Source organism: Vicia villosa, linkage group LG3 (assembly GCF_029867415.1).
Source record: "Vicia villosa cultivar HV-30 ecotype Madison, WI linkage group LG3, Vvil1.0, whole genome shotgun sequence".
Classification (NCBI taxonomy): domain Eukaryota; kingdom Viridiplantae; phylum Streptophyta; class Magnoliopsida; order Fabales; family Fabaceae; genus Vicia; species Vicia villosa.
In genome coordinates this window covers 91,822,999-91,835,267 of record NC_081182.1, presented here as the reverse complement: position 1 = coordinate 91,835,267, position 12,269 = coordinate 91,822,999, and the positions used below count along the sequence as shown (strand labels likewise).

The 12,269-nt window shown below is 37.6% G+C and overlaps 1 protein-coding gene across 1 annotated transcript; it reads left to right on the top strand.

Moving 5' to 3' along the window:
* The first annotated feature begins 2,077 nt into the window (after positions 1-2,077).
* LOC131658550 (uncharacterized) lies at positions 2,078-2,521 on the top strand. Its single transcript, XM_058927830.1, has one exon. It carries the CDS (start codon positions 2,078-2,080, stop codon positions 2,519-2,521), a length of 444 nt encoding a protein of 147 aa, XP_058783813.1.
* Positions 2,522-12,269: the final 9,748 nt, after the last annotated feature.

Below are 12,269 nucleotides of genomic sequence, written 5' to 3'. Positions count from 1 at the left end.
AATGCTGGAAATAAGATGGCCAATCCCGTCTCTTCTGAAGACTCAATTTCTACCGGTGAGTCTTATCCTTGTATCTCTATTACTGAATCAGACATAGTTCGATGTAATAAGAGGATGTTTAGAAACTCAGAGGCGGGGAAGAAGGTGTGGAGCCCGATTGTAGCTTTGGGGGTGGCAAGTGATAGGGAAGATCTTTTGAATGAGAATTTGATAGAGGATATGGATTTGAGAGATAAGGATGGACTAAAGTGTTTGAAGGGAATTCATAATCTGTTATCATGAATTTATTATCCTATAATATAAAGGGTGGGGGAATTCCTTCCAAAAGGAAGAGAGTTAGTTATATGACTCAAGCCAATAAAATCGATGTATGTTTTATTCAAGAGACAAAATTACCTTCTTTTAGTGAGGCTTTAGCTTGTGCGTTTTGGGGTAATAAGGATGTAGAAAGGACAACAAGCAATTTCATAGGTGCTGCGGGCGGAACGGTGATATTATGGAGGATAGGAGCTTTGTCTTTAAACTATAGTTTTGTGGGCAAAGGTTACGTGGGGATTAATATTAGTTGGAAGGGAGTGGGGTATAACTTGGTAAATGTGTATGCTCCTTGCAGTAGGGCGGATAGAAATTTGATGTGGTGTTCGTTGGTAGACAAGAAGAGCTCAAGAGGGCATGAGGAATGGTGTGTGGTGGGAGACTAACAAAATTTTGAGTAGAGATGAAAGAATAGGTGAGGGAGGCACTCGTTATACCTAAGGCATGGAGGAGTTTCATGGTTTTATAGAGAAATGGATTTGGTTGACATAAATTGTGTAGGAGGGAAATTCACGTGGTTCAAAGATAATGAAAAGGCTATGAGTAGAATCGATAGATTTTTACTTACGAGGAGTTTTGTAGAATATTGGGCAGTGATAGATCAAAGAATTGATAGAAGAGATATATCGGACCATGCTCCGATCCGTTTGAATATGGGGATAGTTGAATGGGGGCCAAAACCTTTTAGGTTTAACAATGTTTGGTTTAAACATGAGGGTTTTAAGGATTTTGTTGAAGTAGAGTGGAGGAAGTTGATCCTTAATGGGATGGGGGATTTTGTTCTTTATGAGAAATCAAAAAGTTTGCGGGCGAGGCTTCGGGTTTGGAATCGGGAAGTGTTTGGGTGGATTGATTTAAAGGTGGAGGAAGAGACGGATAAAATAAACGAACTTGACAAGGAGATTGTGGAAAGTATAGGAGGTAACATTAATTCCTTGGTTCTTGAGAGAAGGGAATCTACCAAAGAGCTTTGGAATTATTTGAATGTCAAAGAATGCATGCTTCGGCTAAAGTCCCGTAATCTTTAGTTGAAAGGGGGGATAAGAATTCAAGATTTTTTCATAACTCTATAAAGGAAAGGCAAAGACGAAATGCTATTACTTCTTTGGAAGGCAATAATGGTAGAGTGGAAGGTGTTGATAATATAAAAGAGGAGGTTAAAAGCTATTTTCTTAATTTTTTTTAAGGAGGAAGATCACTTGAGACCGTTTCTGGAGGGTCTAGTTTTTAAAAGTTTGAGTAAGGGTGATGTCGTTTGGTTGGAGAGACCGTTTTCAGAAGAAAAGGTTAAAGACACCGTGTGGTCTTGTGATGGCAATAAAAGTCCCGGGCCGGACGGTTATTCTTTGGAATTCTTCAAATTGAATTGGGAGGTGATCAAGAAAGATGTTCTTAATTTTGTGAAGAACTTTCATGAAAGGGCTAGACTCACTAAAGCTTGCATGTCGTCTTTTATTAGCCTTGTCCCTAAAGTGAAAAATCCACAATCTTTGAATGTATTTCGTCCTATTTGTCTAGTGGGAAGTATGTACAAGATTTTGGCAAAGTTGTTGGCGGCTAGATTGAGAAGTGTGGTTGGAAATTATTTTCGACTAATAAAACGACTTTTATACCGGGGAGAAATATTTCGGATGGCGTTCTTGTGGTGAATGAGGTGTTGGATCTAGCAAAGAGAGAGAAAATAAGTTGTGTGGTGTTGAAAGTAGATTTCGAGAAGGCGTATGATAGAGTAAGTTGGAATTTTGTAAGATATGTTTTAAAGATGGAGGTTCTTACAGCCTTAATGAAGAAATCAAAAGAAATGGGGGAATTTCGTGATTTTAAGTTCAAAGGTGATAAGGAGGTGGATATGCTACAATTCGCGAACAACACTATTATTATAGCCGAAGGAGATACCGCAAACTTGTGGAGTTTGAAATATATTCTTAGAGGGTTCGAGTTGATGTCGGGTTCTCGGATTAACTTTCATAAGAGTAATCATTACGGGCTTAATGTGGGTGATTGGTTCATGGAAGCCGTATCTTCTTTTCTCTCTTGTAAAGTGGGGAAATTGTCTTTCAAATTTCTTGGTGTTAGGGTGAGTGATAATCCTAGGAAACTCTCAATGTGGAAAGATCTTATTTTGATGTTGAGAAAAATATTGTCCGTGTGGATAGGCTCGTACCTTAGTATGGCGGGTAGAATGGTGTTGATATTCGGTTCTTAACGTAACGTTATTCCATTATACTCGCTATCCCTTTACAAGGCCCCTAAGAAGGTGTTGAATGAGATTAGATCAATTCAAAGCAAGTTTCTTTGGAGCGGAGGTGATCTTAAAAAGTCGATTAATTGGGTCGGTTGGGATACGATGTGTAAATCTCTTGAAGGAGGTTTAGGTGTCAAAAATGAGGAAATCATGAATGCTTCCTTGCTTAGTAAATGGAAGTGGAGAATTCTTACGAAAAAGGATGCGGTTTGGCATGACATTCTAGAGGCTAGATACGGTAACCCGAAGTTGAAAGTTTTGATTGGAGATATTTTGGTGGTGGACAAGAAGGATTCTATTTGGTGGAGTGACATTATTTTATCGGATAATTATGAGTTCAAAATAACATCTTCATATTAATAAATTGCAAACCAATGCCTTGGAATAATCCCCAAAAACTTAAGACAAACATTGGCCAGAGTAACATCTATATACAGAGGAATTCCCAATCACATTGCCTTAGAGTAAACCCCAAGGACTTCAGACAAAGTAGATAATTATTATACTAAGTAAATAATTGATATTACTATTCTATCTTTGCCAAATTATATGTCACCAATAATTTCTCATTACTATTTAATTTTTCCAACTTTTCTTTTTTAGTTATAATTGTGCCACAAAATTCTAATTGTGCTATAATCTGGTGCATAGCAGAGTTATATGAAATGTCACTTTTGTAATCTTAGAACCATAACTTGTTCCATTGATTCATTAATGAGGGTCATAGGACTTTCTTCTGATGTCCAAATCTTACTTTAATTTTGTCCCACAAAATCTTGGGATCTTTAGCATTTGAATATTCTGTTTGCAATCATTTATGTTCACTTTTGACTTTCTCTTTTTCATTCCATCTGGGTCGTTTGTCAATTTTCCAGAATTGTGTCCTTCAAAGATTTTGTTAAGCCCCCTCACATGTAAGATAACCTATTAAATTGTAGTTTCAGGTTATGAAGTTATCCCTAGTTATGCTTAGAATATTGAATTGATGTTTAAGATTTGACATGATTATATCTATAATTCATATGAACATAATCAATATTTAATGCATAAACTAAAAAGAATATCAATTTATTCAAATACAAAATCTATAACTACATATTATTCAAAGACCTCTACTAATAAACCAAGCTATGACTAGTAATGGTAAGATGATAATTATCATTAAAGCTACAGAATCATTACCTAATTCTTCATGCTTGATAATATCGATAAAAAACAAAATAATTACAAGTAGAGTGAAGAACAAACTAAGAAATTTAGCCATTTAAAAAAAAGTGAATACTGTAGCAACCTGCTTAAAATTTACGTTCAAACAGAGTCGCCACCCACTTTATTTGGGCAAGTGAGAAACCCTTAAAAATAAGAGATTTTGGGTAAGTAGGTTAATTAGGCAAAGGGAAGGTGTTAGGCACCCTTTGCCTCCCTTATACTCAAGGGGACCCATTTAGCCTTTAGGTTTTATAAAAAGGTTTTGACAATTGTTGACTAATAAATTAAAAAAGGTAGACCTTTGGCCAAAGGGCAAAACCTTAAAGGTTTTGATAGAGTCATTGTCAGATCGAGACAACAATGACTATAGGCCAAAGACCATGTATGGCAAAGAGGGCAAAACCTCAAAGTTTTTTATAAGGTCATTAAAGGGCAAAACCTCAAAGGTTTTGATAAGGTCATTGTCAGATCGAGACAACAATGACCATGGCTAAACCAAAATACGTGTATAGTATATAAAAATACGGTCTCAATGCATCATTGGCCAAAAACCTTTAAAAGATGAAAAAAACATTAAAATTCAACAGAAGCCTCAGATGTTCATCATTGGCCAAAACAAAGATTTTTAAAAGGGGGGCCTCATATTAAATCATTGGCCAAAGGTTTTGAAAAAAAAGGTTTTCAAAAAGGAGGCCTCATAGATTAATCATCGGCGGCCAAAAATGTTTGAGTTTGTGATTGAGTTTGAATGATTTGAAATCGTGTTTGAGTGTTTTGAAAATTACGTTTGAAAGGGGAAAGGGTTTGTCAGCTCTTGTCAGTTAATCGACAATGGCGGATTAGGGATGTTCAAGACAAACCCTAAGACAAACCCTCAAAGGGAGAAGAGAAAAAAGCGTAGAAAACGTAGTTGTGTGAAAAGCGTAGTTTTTGGGTGTGTGTGAATTTGCGAAAAAAATACGTGAAAGTGAAAAGAAAGACCCTGATAGGATTGTCAAAGGTCCTATTTATAGTGTTAGAAAATTAGGTTAAAACCCACAAAAGAAAAAAACTTAAATTTTGTCATTTTTAGAAATTAATAATAATAAAATAATAATAATAATTAGTTAAATAATAATAATCCTAATACTAATAATATTAAAATTAATAATACTAAAATTCTAATAAGAGTCAGTAATAATATTTAATAATATTTAATAAAATGAAAACCCTTGTGATAAGATAAATGGACTGACTGGTTTTGGGAATAAAATACCTACTAATTACACCCCAATAGTAAATAAAAATAGTTTTATAAGAGCGTGGGTTTAACAATAGATATGTTAAACCCCATAACTCTTAATTTTAATACCCTTGATAAATTATTAGACGAGAATTGATCGGGCAAATTTTGGGGTATGACAACTGCCCCTGTTCAATCTTCTTAAACCTGAAGAGGTAGATAGGCACGTCTGCCTATCGTGATCTACAGGTAGAAGGGGATTGAATATTGAATGCCCTGAAATTTGCACTTGTTGGGAAGAAGTTCCGTGGGAGATGGGCTTAGAGATGCCATCTAGGGTAAATACCCCTCTTCTTTTTTTAGAATGTGACACAGATGCCTTTTGGAAGGAACCACGTGTTTTGATTGTAGCATGGCCTGAAAAGGCAACCTTGATTTTATGCAATGTCATGATGCATGTGATGTATGATACAGTGAGCTTCCCAAAATAAATGAGAGCAATGTATATGCATTATGTATGAATGAGGTATGTTAATTGAATGATGCATGACTGTTAGTTGTGTTAGTTGAAGTATGTTAGTGTTTACGGTGATTTCTGGTAAACAACCGCTAGTCTTCCAAACTATAATAAATATGATTTGGTTACTTGCAGGATCGACTAGATTGATCCTAGGACACATAGTCAAGAAGATTGTTATCAATGTTTATTCGAACCATATCCATTATTTGTCTTCTTCAATAAGCGTTGTTTGACTAAAGAACAAATAGTCTTGACAATCACTTTGTTATATATAAATGTGACTTCAATGGAAAGATAAGTAACATAACATAGAAAATTAAAAAGACTATTGAAAAGTAAAGAATCTTAAACTGCAGAAATGTAAAAGACTTTGAAAGTAAATAGCATGAAAGTAATTCGAAAGTAAATGACGTTAAAGTAAAGATACAGAAATGTAAATGGCAGGAAGTAAACGAAATGCAGTAATTCTGGAAGATAAAAACAAAAGATAATACACATGTATTAAAATGGTGGTGTCATACGTACATTTTCTCAGCGAACTCTTTCTCTTAACGCTTGATACTTGAGTAAATATGTGAGTGATTTGTACAAAATGAACACACGGAATCCTAACATTAAGACTCCTATTTATACTAGTTTCGACCTTAACGGTCCTATACTAATCTGCTGCCACGTTTCTCATCAGAACTTCCAGCGAAGCCATCTGTTACTGAACGGTTACGAAACCGTCTTCGAATTTCAAATCTTCCCGCCTGAGTCCGTCTTCGACGCGTGGCAGTGTATTAAACAAACACTACTAAAAAACACGCTAAGTAGTAATACTTGAATATATCTACAAATTTGTCTAAGTCCCCGAAGACACATACTTTTCACTAGCTTTCAGTATTCATTATCTTCATAGTGAACTTAGAAATATTTACTCTCGAATCATGACCATCAGTAGTCATTCTTTTATTTTTAAGGGATGGCCATCAGTAACCATCTTTCCTTCGATTCTCAACTCCTTCAAAGGACAAACAATATAAAACGAAATCTTCAGCTAACAAATTGCCCCCAATAAATGCCTGTTTCGATAATCAACAGAAATAGGCGTTTCTTGTCATTATAAGATTTCGTTTTTATGATCCTTGAAAGTTCCAAGACTGCTGACTAACGTCATAATCACTGATAACACTGTTTCCGAAACGTCTTGTCATTTTCAAAGATGTCTTCTCATAACTTACATTCCCACGTTTTAACCTTACTTCCTGATCATTACTCCTACATACTAGGAGTGAAGCTAACTCATCCGACCGCCGTTGGATCAAATCACCAGCCGCCACGTGTCTCTCGGGTTTTACCCAAAAGATTTAAAAAGGTTTCCGTTAAACCTTTAAATACTTGATCTTGTGCCTCTATACCGCCTTTCATTCATCTTCTTCACCGAAAAATTGAAACATCTTCACTCTTTTTAGAATCTTGTTCTTTTAATCAAAAATTTCTCCATGGCTTCACCTTCAAATGTTCTTCAACCCGCTTTGAAGCTCCAATCAACAACACGTTCTGGGGAACGAGAGTTCGTTCCAAACCCTAACACTGAAGAAATACGCGCTATTTACGCTTCCCAGGTAATCATTCCCTTTGAACTCTCTGGAAAAACTCTTGCCTTTATGGGTCCGTTACCGAGTGAAAATATCTCATCTCTGAATAAATTCTTCCCTGCTTATTACAAGACTAGACCATTAGTTAGCAAAGTTAAGATAGATGAAGACGGTCGTTCTCCTTTAGGCAAATCTGCTAATGTTGAGGAAACTTCAACTGCAACCCCTTTAGCTTTAACCAAAATTAGGTTAAACTATATGACCAATTCTGTAAAAGTGTTTAGGTCAATCCCTTTAGCCAAAGATCCTGACTTGTACTATGCCTGGCTAGAAAAGGTAGAGAAACAAAAAGGATCCTTCTGGAAAACATTAGGAATATACGATTTGATTCAACTGTCAAGAACGGGTTTAGAATACAACCAACCCATGTTAGTAGCAGCGGTTCATTTTTGGCTATTGCAACTGTGGCTTAATGCTACATTCGAAACTCATCTTCCCTTTCGAGGAGATGTCAATGAGGAGGATAGCACAATCAAAAATCGAACTATAGAGGGGACCAGGTTAGCTTACCTAACTCCAAAAGAGGAAATGGGAAAGCTTCATGAACATTTCCTGGCGTATTCGATGATGTTTGCTCGGCGTGACCAGTTCGATCCTTCTATGGCCCCATTTGTACACAGAATAATAGGTCCCGAATGGTTTACTCGAAAGTTTCCACCAGCTTCTCAAGATCAACAAATTGAATCTATGGAAATTTGGGAAGCCTTTCTGACTCCAAGATTATTTTCCCACCGTCTTCGACCATCAAAGGGTCAATGTATCCTCATGTGTTATCAACCAAATTTGGTCTCGAGACAGTTTGGGCTAACTCAAATAACACCCAAGTGCTTATATGAGAAAAGGAACCATATGTGTTTCCACACTTTGTATTTGACTGAAGAAGAATGTGAACAAAAGATCGACAAATACATTGACGTCACCAATCTTTCTTCTATTCCTTTTGAACCTTCTTTTTACTCTACACCAGATTTTCATCAATGGTGGACAGAGTATTACAGCTCTCAAATTTTTGATGCTGATAGCCTTGCTCAGGAACTAACTGCAGCTTTCAATGATGTGCAGGAGAACTTCCAAAAAGGTACTTCCACTCATATTAAAGAAATCCAAGCTTTTCAAAAATTCTTTGAAACTATCTATAGGCCTGATGATCTTAGTCAGACCGTTCGTGAGGCTGCAGTTACTTTGCGCGAAAAGTTTTCCGCCAAACTAAATAAGTTGAAATTGCCCTCGTATGTTTGACCAGAACTACGTTATGAAGTGGCTTTCAAACTCAATCCTCCAAAATTCCCTCCACTACCAAGTGCTGATTTTGGTGTGGCTCTAAGTCCTCCTTTCCCAGACTGGTTCGTGTGTGGGAATGCTCTCAAAATTCTTCAAGAGAGTACCAAAAAACGCGCTGAACGAGTGGTTCCGACTAAGCACACCTTGGATACTTTCAAAGGACATCTTCATATAGATCTTAAACATGTTCGTGTCCTGACTCCAATACCTGAAGGTTTGGATTAAGACAATCTTTTCGACTGACTTTTCTTTTCTTTGCTGATATACTGATTTCAGTTTCAACTACAGGTTTTGCACGAAGGAGGAAGATTAAGGAAGCTTCTGCCCCAAAAGACTTCGGGACATCTAAAAGCAATAAACCAAGTGGGAGTGACTCCATCGTCACTGATAAGAAGCCCACAGTATACACTCATCTCATACTCTCAATCTTGTACAATCTGTGATTAGTACTCATCTTTCTCATTTTCCACTTGCCAGAGTTCGAAACCCCCAACGGGTTCGAAGCGTAAAGCTTCTTCGACCACTGGCTCAGATGGCGAAGATAAATCCCCTCCTCAAACTAGACAAGGACAGAAGAAAAAACACAAAGCTGTTACCCCTTCAAGAAAAGGGAAAAAGGCAAGCCCTTCCAAAGCTGCTTCCCCTGGTAATAAAGCATCCTCTGAGGAATCTCCTTTGAAGACTGCTAGCAATGCTCTTGTTGTGGAAAGCCATAATTCAAGTCCAGACAATATTCCACCCAAGGTATTTTGGGTTTGTCCCACATATTATCTTGTGATTTTAACTAAATAATTGTACTGACATTTTACCTTGTCATTGCAGGATGATGCTGGCACTGCTACTTCCGGTTTTAAAGACCCTGGCCTCACCATTGATGTTGACAAACTCTATGGTAATTGTCAAACTTTAACTTTCGTCAACTTGAACCTTTCAAAGTCTAATCTTCACAACTAACTTTGCTTTATTCAAAACAGATACTTCTCGAGCTAAAATTCATGTTCTCTCACCAGTCTTCGAAGATGTTAGGCCAATTGCTACCATATTGCCTAATGAACCAGTCGAAGAAAGTCACTCTACTGACGAATCCCCACCTACTCATCAAGGTAAAAATTTGGAAGAGGATCATCCATTCTCAGGCAGCGATAATGTGAACCAGCAATCACATGACAACGAAGATTCTGCGTCGGAGAAAGATGCTATGGAGGAGATTTCTCAACCTGAAAAACCAGTTTCTCAAGGAACTTCGACTCTTGACGCAAAAACCATTCCTGAGACGACTTCGACGCCTGCCCCTGCAAAGCTTACTCCTTCAGAGCTTGAACAACTTAAGCAAACTGATCCTCTTGGTTTCTTAAAGGCCATTATGAATGCGAATACTCCTTCGCCTCAAGAGCTTAATGTCTCACCAGCTGTAACTACAGATTCTAGTGACAAGGAAGATATTCCAAGTCTTCTTCGACAAATAAAAGAAAGATTCTTTGGGGTCAATCTTGTAGATGTCCTCAACCGGGAACCTATTAAGAGTCACAACTTAAATCAACTTCTAAAGAAGGTAGATTTGCTTCAAGTTTCCACAGAAGTTTCAGAGGTAATTGTTCTGTTGGGCTCTCTACTCGAGCAACTCCAGGCTAACATCCTTCGAAAGCAAAATGTCGAAAAGGAATTATCTGAGACAGTGGCCTCTCATGACTCTTCATGGAATTCTGCTATGGACGCAACGAAACAAGGTGAGGCCCTCAGGCTCAAACATTCAGAAAATCAGAAGGCCATTGATGATTATGAGAAGAAAATCAGCTCTTGGAAACAAGAAATTAAAGTACTCGAGGGCAAGATAAAGGAGGCTGAAAGTTGTCAAGCAGTCCTACAAAAGTCTAATCAACAAGACTTGCTCGAAGTGGTGCAGTCAGGAATGAAACATTTCGAGACTGCACAAAAGTTAGTGCCAGAAATCGAAAGGTTGAAGAAACACCGGGCACTAATTGAACTTCGCATGTCTTCATGGGAGACTCAATATTTGAAGATCAAAAAGGATCTTCCTGAGGATTTCAACTAGATGTTTTCGATCTTGTTACTTGTTGCACCTTTATTTTGTAATTGAGACCACTGTAGACATATAATATTTGTACGCTTGACTCCCATTTATCTCTATCATATTTGCCAGTGTTGCTTTAGCAAATCTTTCAATTTCTTGTCAAAATATATCTTTAGATTTCCTACAGTGCTTTTATTAAATGCAATATGTAGAACCTGAACATCCTTCGCAGCACTCTTGCCTCTAGACTTGACGTTTCCACTTCTTCTAGCCATAATCATTATTAAAAAGTGACGTCACTTTCTCCAAAACGTCGGTTTTAAGACGTGCGTGCATCAGTTTAATGATTACTTCTCAACTTCCAAGGGCGGGAAACGGCGGAAGCCATAACTTCTTTCTTTGGAAAACCAACCGCAGTCCAATCACTCATTAAAAATTGAAACCCACCCTTCAGTATTCCCCTTCTATATAAAGGGTCCAATATCACCTTTATTTCTTCATTCATGCGTTTTCTCTCCAAACCAAAACACAGAAAAAAGAAAAACACACAACTTCTCTTTCAGAACAACTTTCTTATCTTGCAATGGCTGAACCCCTCTTTTTTAACGACATCAAAGCCCTCATCAGAGGCGAGTTCAGACTCTCTGAGGATGAACTTACTCGTCATTTCATCAACATCGAAACCCTGTTTGTCAACCAAGAACTGGACTTCTATTTTGAAGAAGTCTTGGAGGGTGCTATTTACCCCAACATGGTGGCAGAATTCTGGATGAATGCGTCTTTACGCATAGATCCTGAAGGTAGGACCACCATTGATTCTGAGATTCGACACGCTCGTCTCAGCATTACTCCCACCACTATTGCCAACCTGATAAAATGCAATAACTCTGGTGAAACTTTTGATGACAACAGTTTCAGCATGACTACTCATCTCATGCTGAGAACTCTTATGGAGAATGATCGCTTCAGCGCCAAAGTCATCAGGATCTGGCACCAGATGCTCGTGGGGAACTTCCAACCTCGGCGGATCGACGAAAACAACATCATGGTTGAAGACTTGGAGTTCATCCTCTGTGGTCTTCGAGGGAGGAAAATTAACATTCCTTTAATGATCTTCAAAGGACTTGTTAAAGCTGTCTCTGCCGGTGTTGACCGTCGAGGGAGTGTGACTTGTCTTCCCTACGGGAGACTCCTTAGTTACATTTTTCTTAGGAAAGGCGTAGTGAGAAGGATGCGTAATTCTGGAGCCAGGGATATGTTCGAGGCTGAACCTTCTCCTGTGTTGTCTTTGGACAATTTAGACCAAAGGATTGACTAGCAAGTTTTTACCTTAGGTTTAATCTTTTTATATATATATGCCTTCCTTTCTTTTTGTAACCTCAGATCCTATTCTTGGATCTTTTTGTAATGGATGTATTTCCATGCTTGAAATGAAAAGAATATTTTGGTGTCTTCTTTGATTTTTCTTTCCATAATTCTTTCTGATTGTGAAGCCATTTTGATCAATGTGAAGTATATTTTTTGACACATGCCTGACCATTTTGGCTTTTCGTAGTACCCTGAGTATCTACGTCTTTGCAATCTTTACTTCATGCATGCTAGGTTTATATCTCTTCAAATATTTCCCGTTTACTCTCAAGATCCTATGATCTTCTGCTAATTCTTCAATTTCGTAAGCATTGTTCGAGAATACTTTTAAGATTCGAAAGGGTCCTTCCCAATGTGGGGACCATTTACCAAGTGCCTGGTTCTTTCGATCTATAGGTAAAATAACTTTCCAGACTAAGTCATTATTAACAAAAGTT